Source organism: Oncorhynchus nerka, linkage group LG20 (genome assembly GCF_034236695.1).
Source record: "Oncorhynchus nerka isolate Pitt River linkage group LG20, Oner_Uvic_2.0, whole genome shotgun sequence".
Classification (NCBI taxonomy): Eukaryota; Metazoa; Chordata; class Actinopteri; order Salmoniformes; family Salmonidae; genus Oncorhynchus; species Oncorhynchus nerka.
The window spans coordinates 74,226,853-74,249,167 of record NC_088415.1 but is presented as its reverse complement, the minus strand read 5'-3'; the positions used below and the strand labels follow the sequence as shown (position 1 = coordinate 74,249,167).

Here is a 22,315-nt window from a genome sequence, read left to right as displayed (position 1 = left end):
CCTTGGGCGGAATTAGGAAAATTATCAAAATGTACCTAGGCTAACTAGGTTAACTAAGAGATTAATTATAGGCTATACTAGAATGGAATCACCCAGACATTTACAGTTCGATTGCCTTTTTCACATCACAAGTCGAGTCAACTTTGCCATAAGGGTCCTGACCTCTTGGCAGATATATTAGGTCTATGCTCGTTCACAACAGGGAGGTTGCAATACTGCACACATCCAACCCCAATGCAAACAGGGGAACACAACAGAGGATCACAACCTTAAAAAGGCAGCAGAATTATCCCACCTCTGCCACCAACGTAGTGATTAAAAGACTAATCAAATTCGGAACAGCCAGAATGGGGCTTGAACCAGCGACCCTGCTGTTATGGGGCGAGCATAGCACCAGGAAGCCCAAGACCAGACCAATTTTAAAGATAACATGGTAGTCTACACTCACATTCATGGAGTCTATGAGGAAAATACGTTTAATTTCACTATATAACCAATTAACATAAACTAAATTATTTGTTGAATTATTAAATGCATGATATACTGTATATTATGTCAAGCTATCACAGCAAATGTATAGGCCTAATTATTATGATTATAATGGTAAATTGTCCATGGGCCACACAAACCATAAATGCAACTTGAGGGTATAGTGCCAGCGCAGAAAGGATGGAATGTTCTTTACAAGGAAAACCCACTTGCCACATCAAATTATGCATTTTGTGACAAAGTGACACTTTGCTTCTTGAATGTCCAATATCTTGAAAACTTGACTGCTGACATTCAAAACATTTTGGGACTGTATTAACAGTGGACTAATAAAACATATATAAATATATAGTTTTTGAGTGGATTTTTCACATAAGGTAAGCCTATAAGACTAAGGCCATCAGCCCTTTTAACAACAGTTAGTTCAGTGTTCTCACTTAATCTCATGTCTAAACCGTCTAGGCTACTCAAGTCAGAAGCAAAGTAATACTGGAGTAGTAGGTCTAATTAAAAACGGAAGAATCATTTCGATCAGTGGCATGCCCCATTGTGTGCCTTAGAGGCCACACTAAGTCTATAATAAAAGCTAATGTAGCCTACCTATTGTTTTAAATTGTATTGTAAAATCAAACATTTTCCAATGTCCAGTGCTGTGAGTGCCTTTGGTCCTGTGCCTTTAATATAGAGTGTAGTGACGCTCTGTATCCTGCGAGGAGACTTGGACACTGCCGCATCCAAATTAACCTCGCCTCTCTCTGCGGTCGCTAACAGCAAAACAAAGAAGAACAAATCGGTAGTTGCAGAAAAAGAGACTCATATCCAATCATATCATGACGGACAACACTAAAACGCACGTTATTTTGCTGTCATGTGGAAGTTTTAACCCCATCACTAAAGGACACATTCATATGTTTGGTAAGCATTACCTATGCGTTCTTCTGTATATTTTGAAGGGGTTTTGGTGACCCAGATGTTGTGGGTAGGATATTAGTTTAAGAATGAGAATGCGTTCAGGGGTCTACATTACTATGGCAATTAACCTATATATCAGTATTATAATGTCAGAATCGGGTGATGTTGGGTAGGCGTTTTGCCATAGACCTTTATGGTATACGCTGTCCACGAGGGGGGTGCTGAAATGGGCGACGGCCTCAGTGACGGATATATGATTATGTCAATTAAGTTAAAGACTTATCATTGAATTTCACGTGTTTTTTTATTATTTTGCTGTGTGTTTTTGAACACCACGTATGTTTAAAATAATTACATTAATTAACACCAGAACCATTCCATCTACAGGTTATTATTACTATATTGAGCGCACAGTATCATTTCAGTGTCGTCTACGTTGGTGTATGCTGCATAGCCCGACCAGCCCTAAAAACAATAGCAAATGGATTTGGATAAAGTAGGCTAGGCTATTTTGAGAATGTATTGCAGTATACGGATGTTGAGCCACTGGACACAGGGGGCATCTTGAGCATGTTTGGGCATTGGTTGCCTGATTGCACATACTGCGTCACTCATAACGAATGAGAAATCGTATCTCAAATCATGATAGCATACAATCAATCTTACTGTGAAGCCGGGCAATATTGTAAAACAATCGGCTAAACACAACAGGTATTCACCAATTCATGTAAATGCAGTAAAATATCAAGCCAACACAAATGGCAAATCTACATATCTTGACTAAATATGTTCTCATTTTTGACATGTGTGGTCCTGTATATCCTTTCTTTTTCATGTTCTGTGACTGCAGAATTGCAATTTGATTGATCCATAGAGGCAATTGCGTTATTGTCTTTGCCTTACCTGTTATCAGTTGCAACGAACATTTCGTCAATTAAATATCTGTGGACTATTTCATCATGGTTTTCTTGTTGCTTTAAATATTAGGCTACTGATCCAGTACACACAATTCAGTAATGGCACAGTGCCACAATTAGGGAGATTTCACATTTCAACAGCCAGCCAGATGCATCAGTATATTCATGTAAACAATCACAGAATAACTAGTAAAGTACTCTATTTTATAATACAAGCCGTTGTCATAGAATATAGTTAAATGACTGTCATACAAAATTAGGGTACACCATAGGCTAGTACCCTGAAAAATAACTACATCATAAGAGATAGTCATAAGAATAGCTTGAGTGAAATCATTATGCTGCAGCAGTAGTAAGTGAACCTGGAATATTATGGGGCAGAGGGGGAAAGCATCCATGTTTCCATGACCTATTTTTTCACACCACCTCTCTGCATGTCTTGGAGTGGCAGTTCTGGAAAAATGAAAGTACTGTAGTTGCTCATAGGGAGCAATGGAAACTCCCCAGTGAGCCCTTCTGACTCACAGCAGGATTACATGAAAGAACAGAAAGTGATGAAGCAAATACATGCATATACCAAGGACTATGACTTTTGGATGGTGTCAGATCATGCATTTCAATAGTGATTCAGTTTAATCTATTTTTCAAGTCATTGTTGAGAAGAATTGTGATTCTCTTGAATGTAAGGGTGAGACGCTTGTAGCTCATTATCACCTCATTCAATAGTTGTATGTCTTCACTAAAACCCTTGTCTGTGTTGCAAATGGCACTCCTATATAGTGCACTACTTTGACCAGAGGCCTATGGTCCCTGGTCAAAAGTAGCACACTACATAGAGAATAGGGTGCTATTTAGGATGCTGCCTTGTTTTTTTTTGTTTTTTTTGCCTCAATCCATCTGATTTGGAGGGCAACCCCAGATTTCTGACTTTCTCATTAACATTCAACTCAAAACATAGCTTTCTTAATTTCCTCTCTCATACCCCGTCTTCTTGCATGAATAATACATTCTCTAATCATATTCATGTACAGTGCCTTGCGAAAGTATTCGGCCCCCTTGAACTTTGCGACCTTTTGCCACATTTCAGGCTTCAAACATAAAGATATAAAACTGTATTTTTTTGTGAAGAATCAACAACAAGTGGGACACAATCATGAAGTGGAACAACATTTATTGGATATTTCAAACTTTTTTAACAAATCAAAAACTGAAAAATTGGGCGTGCAAAATTATTCAGCCCTTTTACTTTCAGTGCAGCAAACTCTCTCCAGAAGTTCAGTGAGGATCTCTGAATGATCCAATGTTGACCTAAATGACTAATGATGATAAATACAATCCACCTGTGTGTAATCAAGTCTCTGTATAAATGCACCTGCACTGTGATAGTCTCAGAGGTCCGTTAAAAGCGCAGAGACCATCATGAAGAACAAGGAACACACCAGGCAGGTCCGAGTGTTATACAGGTGAGTGAGGACCCAAAAGCGGTGTAACAGAAACAGAGTCTTTTAATGTCCAAACACAGGGAAGACATAAATCCTCTTCAGATGTATCGGTTGACAAAATAGACAACCCGCAGAGAGGGCGACAAATAAATCATAAAGTCCTCTGATCTTTACAGGAGAGTCCCCTTCTAGCAGCAGAGGAGAATAGCAGGGTTAGCGGCAACAGACTGCTGGTCTCTCCGGGTAGGCGCGGGTTGTAGAGGACAGAGGTACCTGATCACACGTAGCATCTGATGAAGAGGCAGATTACGACAGGACGGGACAAGGGTGAAGCAAACGAGAATCTGACAAAGACAGAAGCAGAAACAGAGAGAGAAATAGAGACCTAATCAGAGGGAAAAAAGGGAACAGGTGGGAGAGAGTAAACGAGGTAGTTAGAGGAGATGAGGAACAGCTGGGGGAAGGAAAGGGAGAGAAGGTAACCTAATACGACCAGCAGGGGGAAACGAAGTGAAGAGAAAGAACAGGAACAAGACATAACATGACAATACATGACACCGAGATACTGTTGTGAAGAAGTTTAAAGCCGGATTTTGATACAAAAAGATTTCCCAAGCTTTAAACATCCCAAGGAGCACTGTGCAAGCGATAATATTGAAATGGAAGGAGTATCAGACCACTGCAAATCTACCAAGACCTGGCCGTCCCTCTAAACTTTCAGCTCATACAAGGAGAAGACTGATCAGCGATGCAGCCAAGAGGCCAATGATCACTCTGGATGAACTGCAGAGATCTACAGCTGAGGTGGGGGACAACAATCAGTCGTATATTGCACAAATCTGGCCTTTATGGAAGAGTGGCAAGAAGAAAGCCATTTATTAAAGATATCCATAAAAAGTGTCGTTTAAAGTTTGCCACAAGCCACCTGGGAGACACACCAAACATGTGGAAGAAGGTGCTCTGGTCAGATGAAACCAAAATTGAACTTTTTGGCAACAATGTAACACATTATGTTTGGCGTAAAAGCAACACAGCTCATCACCCTGAACACACCATCCCCACTGTCAAACATGGTGGTGGCAGCATCATGGTTTGGGCCTGCTTTTCTTCAGCAGGGACAGGGAAGATGGTTAAAATTGATGGGAAGATGGATGGAGCCAAATACAGGACCATTCTGGAAGAAAACCTGATGGGAGTCTGCAAAAGACCTGAGACTGGGACGGAGATTTGTCTTCCAACAAGACAATGATCCAAAACATAAAGCAAAATCTACAATGGAATGGTTCAAAAATAAACATATCCAGGTGTTAAAATGGCCAAGTCAAAGTCCAGACCTGAATCCAATCGAGAATCTGTGGAAAGAACTGAAAACTGCTGTTCACAAATGCTCTCCATCCAACCTCACTGAGCTCGAGCTGTTTTGCAAGGAGGAATGGGAAAAAATTTCAGTCTCTCGATGTGCAAAACTGATAGAGACATACCCCAAGCGACTTACAGCTGTAATCACAGCAAAAGGTGGCGCTACAAAGTATTAACTTAAGGGGGCTGAATAATTTTGCACGCCCAATTTTTCAGTTTTTGATTTGTTAAAAAAGTTTGAAATATCCAATAAATGTCGTTCCACTTCATGATTGTGTCCCACTTGTTGTTGATTCTTCACCAAAAAATACAGTTTTATATCTTGATGTTTGAAGCTTGAAATGTGGCAAAAGGTCGCAAAGTTCAAGGGGGCCGAATACTTTCGCAAGGCACTGTATATGACTCTATCTGTAGTGGCTCTGCTCAATTTGCACAGGCATTGTAGATCATACACTTTGAGCTGGTATACTTGCAACATATAGTCTTCAGTAAGTTTCCACAGACAGGCTTGCTTGAAGAGGACTCATATCATGAGTTTCTCTATTGGTGGCATGCAGGCAGTAATGTTACTCCACAACAATAGAGTGAATAGATTAATTCTTGCCCTGTGGTTTGAACCAAAAAGTTCTCATCAATCAACTTCCAATTGAAAACAACTGTTATTGTAGACTTAAGTTGTAGCTTAAACTAAAGCATGGCTTCTGGAATTATTTTATTGGTCTCCCTGGAGATATTATGTACAAATTCATTTGCATGTAAACTGGCAAGCCAGGGTTAATTTATTTTGGGGTTTGCTGATGGCAAACAGGTTACCTGATTAAAACTGTAATATTATGCACACTATGAACCATGATAAGTATGTTGACAGTTACATACTGTATCTGCTTTTACAGAAAAAGCCAGAGAATACCTGCACAAAACAGGGAAGTTCATTGTGATTGGGGGTATCATTTCACCTGTACATGACTCCTATGGCAAACCGGTAAGAACTTCTTCAACAGTATATTCACAGACGGCTTTGTTTGGTATCTATGAAGTTCGAGTAACTAACAAAGAATCCCCATTTCTTATTTGACTGATATGAGTATAATTACAGTAATGAAGCACATGAGTGATAGCTTGTGGTTATTTTTATGAATGTGACCTTTTTGTGTGACCTTTTGTGTGGTCCTCCTGTGTAAGTGTTCATGTTGCATTCAGATTACATAAAGCACCTCTAATACTATCGTCATCTATTCTCCCGAGCCGTTTCTGGAATGAATGAAAAGCTTTTCCCAGTTTCTCTCTCTATAAGAAACAGAAAACATGAATAATAAATGTACGAGAAATGCCGTTTCAGTCATATCATGAATCTTATGTGCATTTTATATTCCTCACAAATAAAACCTGTCAAACCAGTGGATTACCATGCAGAGACATACAATAAATTGAATAAACACAATGTATGAGTTGTAAATGGCACCCTATTCCCAACATAGTGCACTACTTTTGACCAGATATAGTGCGCTATATAGGGAATAGGGTGCACACAATGTGACACACACAATGACTGCTTGAAAGCTTTATCAATCCCACCATGTGTTCACAGGGCCTCGTCCCCAGCAGACATCGTCTCACCATGTGTCAACTGGCAGTCCAGTCGTCCGACTGGATCAGGTGAGTCAGTGGCTATCTGCCCAGAACAACAAGGTTGCGTCCCAAATGGCACCCTATTCCCTACATTTTGCACTGCTTTTGTTCAAATCAAATCAAACGTTATTTGTCACATGCGCCGAATACAACAAGTGTAGAGTTTACCGTGAAATGCTTAAGCCCTTAAGCAACAGTGCAGTTCAAGAAGAGTTAAGAAACTATTTACTAAGTAGACTAAAATAAAAAGTAATAATAAAAAAGTAACACAATAAGAATAACAATAATGAGGTTATATACAGAAGGCACTGGTACCGAGTCAGTGTGCGGGGTACAGGTTAGTTGAGGTACTTTGTACATGTAGGTGGGGGTGAAGTGTCTATGCATAGATAATAAACAGCGAGTAGCAGCAGTGTACACAAGGGAACGGGTGGGGGGGGTGGGTCAATATAAATTGTCTGGTGGCGATTTTATTAATTGTTCAGCAGTCTTATGGCTTGGGGGTAGAAGCTATTGAGGAGTCTCTTGGTCCTAGACTTGGTGCTCCGGTACCGCTTGCCATGATAGTTCGTTGGTGATGTGGACACCAAGGAACTTGAAACTCTCGATCCGCTCCATTACAGCCCCATCGATGTTAATAGGGGCCTGTTCGGCCCGCCTTTTCCTGTAGTCCACAATCAGCTCCTTAGTCTTGCTCACATTGGGGTAGAGGTTGTTGTCCTGGCACCACACTGCCAGTTCTCTGACCTCTTCCCTATAGGCCGTCTCATCGTTGTGGGTGATCAGGCCTACTACTGTTGTGTCGTCAGCAAACTTAATGATGGTGTTGGAGTCGTGTTTTGCCACACAGTCGTGGGTGAACAGGGAATACAGGAAGGAACTAAGTACACACCCCTAAGGGGCCCCAGTGTTAAGGATCAGCGTGGCAGACGTGTTGTTGTCTACTTTTACCACCTGTGGGCGGACCGTCAGAAAGTCTAGAATCCAGTTGCAGAGGGAGGTGTTTAGTCCCAGAGTCCTTAGCTTAGTGATGAGCTTCGTGGGCACTATGGTGTTGAACACTGAGCTGAAGTCAAAGAACAGCATTCTCACATAGGTGTTTCTTTTGTCCAGTTGAGAAAGGGCAGTGTGGAGTGCGATTGAGATTGCATCATCTGTGGATCTGTTGGGGCGGTATGCGAATTGGAGTGGGTCTAGGCTGTCCGGGAGGATGCTGTTGATGTGAGCCATGACCAGCCTTTCAAAGCACTTCATTGTTACCGACGTGAGTGCCACGGGGCGGTAATAATTTAGGCAGGTTACCCTCGTTTCCTTGGACACAGTGACTATGGTGGTCTGCTTGAAACATGTAGGAATTACAGACTTTGTCAGGGAGAGGTTGAAAATGTCAGTGAAGACACTTGACAGTTGGTCCACGCATGCTTTGAGTACACGTCCTGGTAATCTGTCTGCCCAGCGGTTTTGTGAATGTTGACCTGTTTAAAGGTTTTGTTCACATCGGCTACCGAGAGGATTATCACACAGTCATCCACAACAGCTGGTGCTCTCATGCATGCTTAAGTGTTGCTTGCCTCAAAGCGTGCATAAAAGGCATTTAGCTCGTCTGGTAAGCTCATGTCACTGGGCAGCTCACATCTGGATTTCCCTTTGTAGTCTGTAATAGTTTTCAAGCCCTGCCACATCCGACGAGCGTCAGAGTTGGTGTAGTAGGATTCAGTATTCATCCTATATTGACACTTTGCCTGTTTGATGGTTTGTAGCAGGGCATAGCGGGATTTGTTATAAGTGCCCGGATTAGCCTCCCACTCCTTGAAAGCGGCAGCTCTAGCCTTTAGCTCGATGCGAATGTTGCCTGTAATCCATGGCTTCTGGTTGGGATACAGTATGTACGTGTAATTACTGTGGGGACAACGTTGTCGATGCACTTATTGATGAAGCCGGTGACTGAGGTGGTGTACTCCTCAATGCCATTGGATGAATCCTGGAACACATTCCAGTCTGTGCTTCCAAAACAGTCCTGTAGTGTAGTATCCGCGTCATCTGACCACTTCCATTGTGCACTATATAGAGAAAAGGATAGAGATCAGGGCACGTATTCATCATGCGTGAGTAGGAGTGCTGTTCTAGGATCAGTTTAGCCATTTAGGTTATGATGAATCTATACAGGAGGGACCTGCTCCTAGATCAGTACTCCTACTCTGAGACGCTTTATAAATAGGGGCCCAGAAGTACACAGCTGTTCATCTATCATGTGTTATTTTCATGCAGAGTGGATCCCTGGGAGTGCTACCAGGACACATGGCAGACTACATGCAGCGTGCTGGAGCATCATCGTGACCTCATGAAGGTAAGCCGGGGTTGGGGGGCGGAGGGTTCAGGCTGGGGAGTATTTTTCTCCACTAATACAGGACTAATGAAGGCCTAGTTCACTCATTTTGTGACCGGGAAAAAGTATGTATATCTTTTTTAAATATATATATACAGCACCAGTCAAAAGATTGGACACACCTATTATTTCAAGGGTTTTTCTTTATTTGTACTATTTTCTACATTGTAGAATAATAGTGAAGACATCAAATCTATGAAATAACACATATGGAATCATGTATTAACCAAAAAAATGTAAAACACAATTTTATATTTGAGAAAGTAGCCACCCTTTGTCTTGATGACAGCTTTGCACACTCTTACATTTACATTTACATTTAAGTCATTTAGCAGACGCTCTTATCCAGAGCGACTTACAAATTGGTGCTTTCACCTTATGACATCCAGTGGAACAGCCACTTTACAATAGTGCATCTAGGTCTTTTAAGGGGGGGGGGAGAAGGATTACTTTATCCTATCCTAGGTATTCCTTAAAGAGGTGGGGTTTCAGGTGTCTCCGGAAGGTGGTGATTGACTCCGCTGTCCTGGCGTCGTGAGGGAGTTTGTTCCACCATTGGGGGGCCAGAGCAGCGAACAGTTTTGACTGGGCTGAGCGGGAACTGTACTTCCTCAGTGGTAGGGAGGCGAGCAGGCCAGAGGTGGATGAACGCAGTGCCCTTGTTTGGGTGTAGGGCCTGATCAGAGCCTGGAGGTACTGAGGTGCCGTTCCCCTCACAGCTCCGTAGGCAAGCACCATGGTCTTGTAGCGGATGCGAGCTTCAACTGGAAGCCAGTGGAGAGAGCGGAGGAGCGGGGTGACGTGAGAGAACTTGGGAAGGTTGAACACCAGACGGGCTGCGGCGTTCTGGATGAGTTGTAGGGGTTTAATGGCACAGGCAGGGAGCCCAGCCAACAGCGAGTTGCAGTAATCCAGACGGGAGATGACAAGTGCCTGGATTAGGACCTGCGCCGCTTCCTGTGTGAGGCAGGGTCGTACTCTGCGGATGTTGTAGAGCATGAACCTACAGGAACGGGCCACCGCCTTGATGTTAGTTGAGAACGACAGGGTGTTGTCCAGGATCACGCCAAGGTTCTTAGCGCTCTGGGACGAGGACACAATGGAGTTGTCAACCGTGATGGCGAGATCATGGAACGGGCAGTCCTTCCCCGGGAGGAAGAGCAGCTCCGTCTTGCCGAGGTTCAGCTTGAGGTGATGATCCGTCATCCACACTGATATGTCTGCCAGACATGCAGAGATGCGATTCGCCACCTGGTCGTCAGAAGGGGGAAAGGAGAAGATTAATTGTGTGTCGTCTGCATAGCAATGATAGGAGAGACCATGTGAGGTTATGACAGAGCCAAGTGACTTGGTGTATAGCGAGAATAGGAGAGGGCCTAGAACAGAGCCCTGGGGACACCAGTGGTGAGAGCACGTGGTGAGGAGACGGAATCTCGCCACGCCACCTGGTAGGAGCGACCTGTCAGGTAGGACGCAATCCAAGCGTGGGCCGCGCCGGAGATGCCCAACTCGGAGAGGGTGGAGAGGAGGATCTGATGGTTCACAGTATCGAAGGCAGCCGATAGGTCTAGAAGGATGAGAGCAGAGGAGAGAGAGTTAGCTTTAGCAGTGCGGAGCGCCTCCGTGATACAGAGAAGAGCAGTCTCAGTTGAATGACTAGTCTTGAAACCTGACTGATTTGGATCAAGAAGGTCATTCTGAGAGAGATAGCGGGAGAGCTGGCCAAGGACGGCACGTTCAAGAGTTTTGGAGAGAAAAGAAAGAAGGGATACTGGTCTGTAGTTGTTGACATCGGAGGGATCGAGTGTAGGTTTTTCAGAAGGGGTGCAACTCTCGCTCTCTTGAAGACGGGAGGGACGTAGCCAGCGGTCAGGGATGAGTTGATGAGCGAGGTGAGGTAAGGGAGAAGGTCACCGGAGATGGTCTGGAGAAGAGAGGAGGGGATAGGGTCAAGCGGGCAGGTTGTTGGGCGGCCGGCCGTCACAAGACGCGAGATGTCATCTGGAGAGAGAGGGAGAAAGAGGTCAGAGCACAGGGTAGGGCAGTGTGAGCAGAACCAGCGGTGTCGTTTGACATAGCAAACGAGGATCGGATGTCGTCGACCTTCTTTTCAAAATGGTTGACGAAGTCATCTGCAGAGAGGGAGGAGGGGGGAGGGGGAGGAGGATTCAAGAGGGAGGAGAAGGTGGCAAAGAGCTTCCTAGGGTTAGAGGCAGATGCTTGGAATTTAGAGTGGTAGAAAGTGGCTTTAGCAGCAGAGACAGAGGAGGAAAATGTAGAGAGGAGGGAGTGAAAGGATGCCAGGTCCGCAGGGGAGGCGAGTTTTCCTCCATTTCCGCTCGGCTGCCCGGAGCCCTGTTCTGTGAGCTCGCAATGAGTCGTCGAGCCACGGAGCGGGAGGGGAGGACCGAGCCGGCCTGGAGGATAGGGGACATAGAGAGTCAAAGGATGCAGAAAGGGAGGAGAGGAGGGTTGAGGAGGCAGAATCAGGAGATAGGTTGGAGAAGGTTTGAGCAGAGGGAAGAGATGATAGGATGGAAGAGGAGAGAGTAGCGGGGGAGAGAGAGCGAAGGTTGGGACGGCGCGATACCATCCGAGTAGGGGCAGTGTGGGAAGTGTTGGATGAGAGCGAGAGGGAAAAGGATACAAGGTAGTGGTCGGAGACTTGGAGGGGAGTTGCAATGAGGTTAGTGGAGGAACAGCATCTAGTAAAGATGAGGTCGAGCGTATTGCCTGTCTTGTGAGTAGGGGGAAGGTGAGAGGGTGAGGTCAAAAGAGGAGAGGAGTGGAAAGAAGGAGGCAGAGAGGAATGAGTCAAAGGTAGACGTGGGGAGGTTAAAGTCGCCCAGAACTGTGAGAGGTGAGCCGTCCTCAGGAAAGGAGCTTATCAAGGCATCAAGCTCATTGATGAACTCTCCGAGGGAACCTGGAGGGCGATAAATGATAAGGATGTTAAGCTTGAAAGGGCTGGTAACTGTGACAGCATGGAATTCAAAGGAGGCGATAGACAGATGGGTAAGGGGAGAAAGAGAGAATGACCACTTGGGAGAGATGAGGATCCCGGTGCCACCACCCCGCTGACCAGAAGCTCTCGGGGTGTGCGAGAGCACGTGGGCGGACGAAGAGAGAGCAGTAGGAGTAGCGGTGTTGTCTGTGGTGATCCATGTTTCCGTCAGAGCCAAGAAGTCGAGGGACTGGAGGGAGGCATAGGCTGAGATGAACTCTGCCTTGTTGGCCGCAGATCGGCAGTTCCAGAGGCTACCGGAGACCTGGAACTCCACGTGGGTCGTGCGCGCTGGGACCACCAGATTAGGGTGGCTGCGGCCATGCGGTGTGGAGCGTTTGTATGGTCTGTGCAGAGAGGAGAGAACAGGGATAGACAGACACATAGTTGACAGGCTAGAGAAGAGGCTACGCTAATGCAGAGGAGATTGGAATGACAAGTGGACTACACGTCTCGAATGTTCAGAAAGTTAAGCTTACGTAGCAAGAATCTAATTGACTAAAATGATTAAAATGATAGAGTACTGCTGGGGTAGGCTAGCTGCGTTGTTGACACTACCCTAATCAAGTCGTACCGTTGAGTGTGAAGTTTCTACAATGTTGCTTTTCGGGAGCTAGCTGGCTAGCTAGCAGTGTTGGTTACGTTACGTTGCGTTAGGAGAACGACAATAGCTGGCTAGCTAACCTAGAAAATCGCTCTAGACTACACAATTATCTTTGAAACAAAGACGGCTATGTAGCTAGCTATGTAGCTAGCTACGATCAAACAAATCACACCGTTGGGACTGTAATGAAATGAAATGAAAAAGTGATACTACCTGTGGAGCGACGCGGAATGCGACCGGAATGCGAAAGTTCTATTCAGTAGACGTTGGCTGGCTATTGGCTAGCTAGGAGTGTCTCCTACGTTAAGGACGACAAAATAGCTGGCTAGCTAACCTCGGTGAATTAAGATAATCACTCTAAGACTACACACTCTAAACTACACAATTATCTTGGATACGAAGACAGCAAAGACAACTATGTAGCTATCTAATACTACACTAATCAAGTCGTTCGGTTGAGTGTGATAGTTACTACAGTGCTACGGTAGCCGGTGAACGTATGCTAGCTGGCTAGCTGCTAGGCAGATAGGAGGGCGACGAAATACGATAATAACGCAATTATCACTCTAAGACTCCACACTCTAAGCTACACAATTATCTTGGATACGAAGACAGCAAAGACAACTATGTAGCTAGCTATGTAGCTAGCTAACACTACACTAATCAAGTCGTTCAGTTGAGTGTGATAGTTACTACAGTGCTACGGTAGCCGGTGAACGTATGCTAGCTGGCTAGCTGCTAGGCAGATAGGAGGGCGACGAAATACGATAATAACGCAATTATCACTCTAAGACTCCACACTCTAAGCTACACAATTATCTTGGATACGAAGACAGCAAAGACAACTATGTAGCTAGCTATGTAGCTAGCTAACACTACACTAATCAAGTCGTTCAGTTGAGTGTGATAGTTACTACAGTGCTACGGTAGACGGTGAACGTGTTGGACAGATAGGAGACGACGAAATACGATAATTACGCAATTATCTTTGATACAACGACGACTATGTAGCTAGCTAAGAAGAAATTGCTAAGATTAGACAAATCAGACCGTTGTACTATAATGAAATGTAATGAAAAAGTTATACAACCTGCAGACCGAAGCGCGGATGCGACCAGATCGCTCCAACCCGGAACTACCTCTCTTGGCATTCTCTCAACCAGTTTCATGAGGTAGTCACCTGGAGTGCATTTCAATTAACAGGTGTGCCTTGTTAAAAGTACATTTGTGGAATTTCTTTCCTTCTTAATGTGTTTGAGCCAATCAGTTGTGTTGTGACTGTCACATGTGCTCCCTCCCCGGCCTCTAGGTCACCAGGCTGCACGTGATGGCGCACACCTGATACCATTGTTACACACACCTGCGCATCATCACTCACCTGGACTCCATCACTTCCTTGATTACCTGCCCTATATATGTCACTCCCATTGGTTCCTTCCCCAGGCGTCATTCTTTCTGTTTCATGCCTGTGCGTTGTTTGTGTTTCTTGTTTTGTATTATGTTGCATTTATTTATTAAAACACTCACTCCCCGAACTTGCTTGCCGACTCTCAGCGCACATCGTTACAGTGACAAGGTATGGGTGGTATACAGAAGATAGCCCTATTTGGTAAAATATCAAGTCCATATTATTGCAAGAACAGCTCAGATAAGCAAAGACAAATGACAGTCCATTATTACTTTAAGACATGAAGGTCAGCCAAACCGGAAAATTTCAAGAACTTTGAAAGTTTCTTTGAGTACAGCCGCAAAAACCCTCAAGCACTATGATGAAACTGGCTCTCATGAGGACCGCCACAGGAAAGGAACACCCAGAGTTACCTCTGCTGCAGAGGATAAGTTCATTAGAGTTGCCAGCCTCAGAAATTGCAGCCCAAATGCTTCATAGAGTTCAAGTAACAGACACATCTCAACATCAACTATTCAGAGGAGACTGCCTGAATCAGGCCTTCATTGTCGAATTGCTGCAAAGAAACCACTACTAAAAGGACACCAATAAGAAGAAGAGACTTGCTTGGGCCAAGAAACCCAAGCAATGGACATTAGACTGGTGGAAATCTGTCCTTTGGTCTGATGAGTCCACATTTGAGATTTTTGGTTCCAACCGCCGTGTCTTTGTGAGACGCAGAGTAGGTGAACAGATTATCTCCGCATGTGTGGTTCCCACCGTGAAGCATGGAGGAGGAGGTGTGATGGTGCGGGGGTGCTTTGCTGGTGACGCTGTCAGTGATTCATTTAGAATTCAAGGCACACTTAATCAGCATGGATACCACAGCATTCTGCAGCGATATGCCATCCCATCTGGTTTGCGCTTAGTGGGACAATAATTTGTTTTTCAACAAGACAATGACCCAACACACCTCCTGGCTGTGTAAGGGCTATTGGACCAAGAAGGAGAGTGATGGAGTGCTGCATCAGATGACCTGGCCTCCACAATCACCCTACTTCAACCAAACTGAGATAGTTTGGGATGAGTTGGACCGCAGAGTGAAGGAAAAGCAGCCAACAAGAGTTACGCATATGTGGGAAATCCTTCAAGACTGTTGGAAAATCATTCCAGGTGTAGCTGGTTGAGAGAATACCAAGAGTGTGCAAAGCTGGCAAAGGGTGGCTACTTTGAAGAATCTAAAATCTAAAATCTATTTTGATTTGTTTAACACTTTTTTGGTTACTACATGATTCCATGTGTGTTATTTCATAGTTTGATGTGTTCACTATTATCCACTATTATTAAAAAGTTTTGACTGGTACTGTATATTTTTTTGATTTATCAGGGGAACCCTCAGCACCTCTACTTCCTGCGGCTTTGTATATTGCATGAGCTGTACATTTAGCAGTGAAGGATAATATCAAGATAAAATTGTGGTAGTTCAGAGAGGAGAGTTCAAGGTAGCATACATTGGATGCAACAGAATTAGCTACGGTGTATGGAACTTATTCATAGATAATACATTCATGCACGGCCCACGAAATATTAATAAAGACAGGGCAAATTGAACTGTTTTTAGAAATAGCCTATAACATTACTGTATGCTGCAATTGTTTCCATGGCAACAAAACATTACCGTATTTAGAACACTACAGTATATCAAAACACTGCTGTAATATGTGACAAATCCTTCCATCAGAATGTGGGCAATCTATTTGTGGTGCTGACCTAAGCTGGATCAAATGCCATTTCACGGGACTGAAGGTGCCAATCATGGTATTTTGCCTAGTTAAATAAAGGTTAAAAAAATTGTTTTATGTTTTTGTTTTTTTCCTGTCCACAGAGAGTCACAGGGTGCATTCTGTCCAATGTGAACACACCGTCCACAACTCCAGTGATCGGCCAACCACAGAATGAGACTCAGACTGCCATCTATCAGAACCACAACACAATGAACAACAAGCCCACTGCCAGTGAGGGATTATGTACATATATGCTACACAAATGTCTTTCAGATCTCATTTGTGCCATTTTCATTAGGTTAACAATAAAGAGCTCAGAATCTGAAATATAATTTATGATTGATGAGAAGGAGGAAAGGTTGTTGTAATGTACTAAGAAATGGATTGTCTGCTTTCTATAACTTATTCAATGGATGTCATTTGCTACTAGAAAATGTCTGATGTTTGCTTCCTCATACCTAAACAGTTAAGCTTTGGGGGAAGATGAGTGAGAGCTTGGGCAAAATTTGCTGTGTTCGCCCCCACATTGATCGTTTTACCTTTGTGGGTAAGTAGTATGCTACACAAGCAACTTCCTGAAAATCATACATTTGTAATTGTATGGTACAGTAAGTTCACAATGATTGATTAATAACCCTTTATTTTATCTTGATTTCTTTAACATCAAAAGATGAAAATGCCAACCTTGGCCCTGCAATGCGATATGAGGAAATTGGTGAGTTAACACTCTTTTGTATGTCTCCATAAGATTGATGTACTACCAATATTGCATACCGACTATATATTGTCAGAATACAAAAGCTTTTAACTTGGGTCATTATATTTTCCCTTCACAAATCAAAATAACTTTCTTCATTATCGAATAATTGAACAGGAAGTTATCTTATCCATGTACTTTTTTGTTTATTGGGTGTCTAATTTCTGTCTTCATGTCTATTGTCCAGAGTTGCGCATCTTGCTTCTGTGTGGCAGTGATCTTCTAGAGTCATTCTGCATCCCTGGCTTATGGAAAGACAGTGATGTAAGTAGGCCCTCTCACTCTTTCACTTCCCTGTCTTCTTAAGTCTGTTGTAAGACTGTCATTCTCACAGAAAATATTAACACTTTTAGTTTTTTTTCTAGTTATTTTCATACTTTACATAGTGTACAGTACATACTTGTCCTAATGGCTTGCCCTGAAGTTCTAAGCAGACATAGTAAGACCTCTAAAGAGGCCGAAGGGGACACTGGAAGACTAATAGTTTTGAATAATGTTGACATTTTAATCTATCCAGTCTCCACGTAGGGACATGAATGATAATTATTTAATATCCTAATATGCATAATGTTGCATCCGAGACACTTTACCATAACTATTACAGTGACCCATTTAATCAGAATTATAAGGCAATACTGCAATGTGTCATACAAATGGTTTGCAGATGGAGGTGATTGTGGGAGACTTTGGGATTGTTGTTGTGCCTCGGGATGGAGTTGATACAGAGAGGATAATGAACCATTCCTCTGTGCTGCGCAAGAACAAGGTAGTATCTGCATTATGAGCCTATATGAGTCATGAGCTTGGTTAAAAGTGAAAACCCCATAAGCTTGATAATGTAATCTGTTAAAGCTTATTATGTTAATGTCTTAACATGGTACCAACTCTGTACCATAGAAAATTATAAATATCCATTGATACATTTTATAACGTAAAACTTTCTCTATGTGTGTTTTTTCCAGGATAACATCACAGTAGTAAAAGACGATGCCAACCACCCTATGTCCATTGTCAGCTCAACCAAGAGCAGGTAAATGTGAATTATAAGTTAGCAACCATCCTATTTTGGGCCTCCATTAGGCCTATTTAATAAATAATAATACATAATTATAGAATCTACTGTCTTTTATTCACTGTGGACTCTGGTAAAGATTGGTTCTTTTTCACAAAGATGTATCTGTCAAAGGGAAAATCCACTCAAAAACAATCTTTAGCTATTTCTTTCAATAGTCCAATGTTGATACAATTCCAAAATGTTTTGCATGTCAGCGCTCAAGATTTCAAGATATTGGACTTTCAAAAAGCAAAGTGTCACTTGCCACGTCATCATGATGATGCAAAATACCAAAAGATAGTTTTTGAGTGGATTTTCCCTTTAATGTACCACTTCAGTAGCTGTTTAGTGGCTCTTCGGTCTAACCAAAACATTTGCTGAACATTAGGAGGCTGTTTTCCGGAAACAGATTAAGCATAGTACTAGACTAAAAAGTACTTTTCAATGGAAATTCTCCATTAAGCTTACTGTTTTGTCCAGGACTAGGCTTTGTCTACTCCCAGGAAACCGCCTCTAGTTGAACTAAGCTGTTCCCATATCACATTCTAATTCTATGTCCCTTCTATCAGACTGGCCCTTCAGCACGGGGACGGTCATGTGGTGGACTACCTGAACCAGACAGTCATCGACTACATCCTGCAGAGTCAGCTCTACATCAATGCCTCTGGATAGGAACTACTGCTCCGGCCTACTGTCAAATTGTCCCTGTCTGTCTCTCATGTAAAATGTATACTCCTCTTGAGCTACTGCTTTTCCATTCGAAGGAGCATTAGATATGCATTTCCCTTCTTACTGTATCATAATGACTCATCGGACCTGTGGATGTACTGTACAGCGAGGTGCTTAAGAGCTGTGTGTACAGTGGACCACCTTCACAACTGACTTTGTGTAGGCTGCATGGGACAGTGTTTCTGTCTGTCCCAAATGGCACCCTAATCCCTATATAGTACACTACTTTTGACCAGGGCCTGTTAGGCTCTGGTAAAAAATAGTGCACTTTTTATTCAATATGGTGCCATTTGGGATGCAACCTTGGTGTCATGAAGAGAGGGTGCAGAGATTGTTACCTAATGAATGTTGACCTTTGCTGCTTGATTTAAATCTGTCGGTTCTTAGACTGCATGCTTAGAACGTTTTTTTTGTTTTGGCATGAGTACTTACTCACTTCGTAGATATATGTTGTGAAAGTGTTTGCAAAAAGACAAACATAGTGGGTACCCACCTCTCACTTCATTTTCTATTCACTATACTTCTACTGTATGTACAGAAGTATCTGTATTGATGTATCTGTGATTGCATATCAATGCCTAAATGTTTTGTCTTCAGTGGGCATTCGTGCAAAATGTAGATTTGTTTGCACATAAGACAATGATTTGTGCATTGATTTATTTTTGTGTGCAAAGGATTTTGCACATTTCTCCTGCTTGTCACCAAGCAAATTACCACGACTCCCAAAGCAAATGCAATTAACCTCTTTCTTACTATGTGCTATGTAGCTAGTTACTCGAGATTCTTACAAAAATGTGTCTAGTGGAAAAAACAACAGCACAAACTACAGAAGTGCATTCCATGTGCCTGGGGATGAATTCACAGATATAAGTCTCCCGCTCCCTTGCACTCAACACTGTCATAATATTATCAACCTGATATAAAATGTGCTCTAATGTTGTTCTGCAAAGGAAGTGGGGACATAGCCTTTGATCAATAGTTTCTTACGGAAGCTTCTCATGTTCAGTGCCAGGACTCTTTAGACAGTTCAGTTTAATGGGCATTGAGTGTAACCATTGATTTGTGCAGTAATGATTTCACAGGGTAATAGGGTGTATACAGTATGTGCATATCACAGGACATTGGTTGCACCTTAGTTGGAGAGTACGGGCTCTTGGTAATGGTTGGAGCGGAATAAGTGGAATGGTATTAAATACATCAAACACATGGTTTCCATGCTATTCCGTTCCTGCAATTATGAGCTGTCGTCCCCTCAGCAGCCTCCTGTGGTGCACATTGTGCCCAATTGGTCAATGCAAAATAATGACGATTATTTGGTTTAATTAGTGTCTAAATGTTACCAAAGCATCTTGCATTCATATCTAGCTTTACAAGTGTCAATTTGGCTAAGAATATTAGGTTATTCAATCTTAATATCAGATGAAGCAAAATACGTTCCACTGCTTCCTGCAATCTCACGGTTCATAATTTATAAGAAATGGACACACAAGTGCTACTAGTTGTCAATATTGTAGCGTTGTATAAGCCTGGCATGATGCAAGACTATCAATAGTACACTGTGTGTAAGATGTTCTAGACAAACAATATTGCTTCTTTATGTGTCATCCGAGTGTAATGAACAAACTGTACTGGGTCCAATATCCCTTCAAGCAGATGGTCTTTATACATGCATCCCTTGAGTCTTTCTATCAAATACACAACATCAGTTATTTGGTATTCTTTAAAGACTGGTTTAGATAAACAAGATGTGGAAAATCTGATATGAAAAATAAGCATCGTCGTGGTCCTAGTAATAGGGCAATGTTTAGTATAATAGTCTCAGCCCACTGGGCAAAGACATTTCAACATCTAGTTTGGATTTAAATTTGGTTGAGTTGTCAACTAATGTGAATTCAACACGAAATTTAAAAAAAATCTAAATCTCCATGTCATTAAATTTAGGTGAAAAGTTGGGTGAAAAAAATACAAAATTCCAATACGTTGATGACTTTCTGCAAATCCAATCATTTTTCCACGTTGTTTCAACGTCATCACATTGATTTTGTGTTGTTGAACTGATGTGGAAACAACGTTGATTAAACCAGTGTTTGCCCAGTGGGAGAGAAGGTCTCATGGAACCTGAGGAGATTGTATGAGTAGATGATTTATAGATATAATATGAAGAGATGTTTGATTTATATTTGATTCTGTTCATTGAATTATTTGGTAAGGAGTCCTGAAAACATACATTTTTTGGAATCCTATGTAAAATGAGCTACAATTCCACTTTCAGATCTGGGTTGGAAATGATTTGTATTTTGTCATCTTAGACTGTGGACTGACTGGCTGACACAATATAACATTCTCAGTCTTTCAATACCTCCATAATAAACCAAGTGTGTAACAATAGATATGTTGAAGTTGCTTACATGATTAGTAATTTCCTCAGTTGAAAAGCAAAAGGATAGCTTTTCTCTCTCACGTGAAACACATCCACATTAATTGTGTGTTGCATTTAGTAGCACCTGGTTTGTGTTGTTAAGGAATAAATATTGAAGTTTATTTGACAGAATACAACAGAAAATACATTGTTTTTAACACTTAGTAGATCACTGAAAATATCGCATTACCATTGACAAAATATTGCTCCTCGTGTTTGAACATTTCACAGATTTTTTTGTTGTTGCAGGCAGTTATGCATACATTTAGTTAAACACTCCTTTTCTCTTACATAATACCATGTTACATTCAGACACTAAATCTGTGTCCCAAATGGCACCTTACCCTATATATTTGAGTCCCAAATGGAACCCTATTCCCTATATTGTGCCCTATTTTGTTATGGTCTTATGGGCCTTGGTCAAAAGTTGTGCATTATATAGGGAATAGGGTACCATTTGGGACATAAACTTAGATCTCTCAATAGGTGGGGATTAAGGTCTCTCAATAGGTGGGGAATTGAAGCAGCCCTTAGGGATGTTCGCGTGTATGTCCTCTAAGTTCCTGATGTCGTCCAGGATCATATCGATATCTAGGTTGAGGCCAGTCAACCTGGTCCTCTGGCTGGCCTCCTTCCCTTCTAGGTCCTGCAGTCGAGGCTGGAGCTGTAGGTTGACCTGGCCACGAGCGCTGGTGATGGACTGCTCCAACTCCCCTAGCCTCTCCTCATCCACACTGCCAGGTTTACCTTTTAGGAGAGTACCAATTGTCAGCACCAACAAACATCATAAAAATGTCATAAAACAGTGGTCATATGAAGATGGGATGGTGCGGCAATAAGACAACAAACAAGTGATTTTGTTTGGTGCGAGTTAGCGGTTTGTAGTTGTTAGTGGAACATACCGATCATGCTCAGAAGGTTATTGATGACCAGGAGTGTTTCTCCCACAGCGTCTCTGGTGTGCTTGGCATTGTTGTAAGCACCAGTTGCTCCAATTGAAGCCTGAGGAGGAAAGAACATTACAAAGCATTACAGACCTTTAATTGGGAAAAATATATTTATTTTAAGAACCATCTTTACATTGACCCAGGTTTGTTTAGGTTTGACATGTCATGTCTGAGAGCATCGCACTGAAACGGACCTCTGCTGCTCTGTCTTTCTGTATCTCAGCGTTAGCCTTCTCTGCGGCCACTTTGGCCACAGTGGCCACTGCCTGCTTCTGCAGACCCTGCACATCCTCTTTCAGCTTGGTGGCGTCCTTCAACAGACCAGCAGGAGGAACTGGTAAAGAGCCAGACATTCCCTGTGGAGATCAACAAAGTCAAATGAGCTCATCTCGAAGTTTCCATGCATGCTTGGCAAAATACATTTGGAATCACGCCTGGTAGCTTAAAATGTTAGTATCTTGGTTGTGAATAGGCCATGTCTGGAATCAAATCGACT

The 22,315-nt window shown here is 42.6% G+C and overlaps 2 protein-coding genes across 3 annotated transcripts in view; one reads left to right on the top strand and one right to left on the bottom strand.

Annotated features, from left to right (window-relative positions):
• The first annotated feature begins 1,213 nt into the window (after positions 1 to 1,213).
• Positions 1,214 to 20,841, top strand: LOC115103112 (nicotinamide/nicotinic acid mononucleotide adenylyltransferase 2-like). Its single transcript, XM_029623760.2, has 11 exons — positions 1,214 to 1,404; positions 6,013 to 6,101; positions 6,708 to 6,775; positions 9,017 to 9,095; positions 16,015 to 16,144; positions 16,380 to 16,460; positions 16,584 to 16,628; positions 16,858 to 16,934; positions 17,335 to 17,436; positions 17,633 to 17,700; positions 18,294 to 20,841. The coding sequence occupies exons 1-11, from the start codon at positions 1,320 to 1,322 to the stop codon at positions 18,394 to 18,396; spliced, it is 927 nt and encodes a 308-aa protein (XP_029479620.1). The 5' UTR covers positions 1,214 to 1,319; the 3' UTR covers positions 18,397 to 20,841.
• lamc2 (laminin, gamma 2) overlaps positions 20,131 to 22,315 on the bottom strand; it is a 14,738-nt gene continuing 12,553 nt past the window's right edge. The window contains exons 20-22 of one of the 2 annotated variants that reach the window (XM_029623759.2): positions 22,014 to 22,175; positions 21,775 to 21,874; positions 20,131 to 21,619 (exon numbers count right to left, since the gene is read on the bottom strand). In XM_029623759.2, the coding sequence (XP_029479619.1) occupies positions 21,366 to 21,619; positions 21,775 to 21,874; positions 22,014 to 22,175 (516 nt within the window). In that variant the 3' untranslated portion in view covers positions 20,131 to 21,365. The remainder of the gene's footprint in view (positions 21,620 to 21,774; positions 21,875 to 22,013; positions 22,176 to 22,315) is intronic. The other variant, XM_029623758.2, reaches the window with a different exon arrangement.

Coding starts and splice junctions, on each gene's coding strand:
- LOC115103112 (XM_029623760.2), top strand. CDS start 1,320: ATGACGGACAACACTAAAACGCACGTTATTTTGCTGTCATGTGGAAGT. Junction 6,776..9,016: donor CAGTCGTCCGACTGGATCAG/GTGAGTCAGTGG, acceptor ATTTTCATGCAG/AGTGGATCCCTGGGAGTGCT. Junction 16,629..16,857: donor AATGCGATATGAGGAAATTG/GTGAGTTAACAC, acceptor TCTATTGTCCAG/AGTTGCGCATCTTGCTTCTG.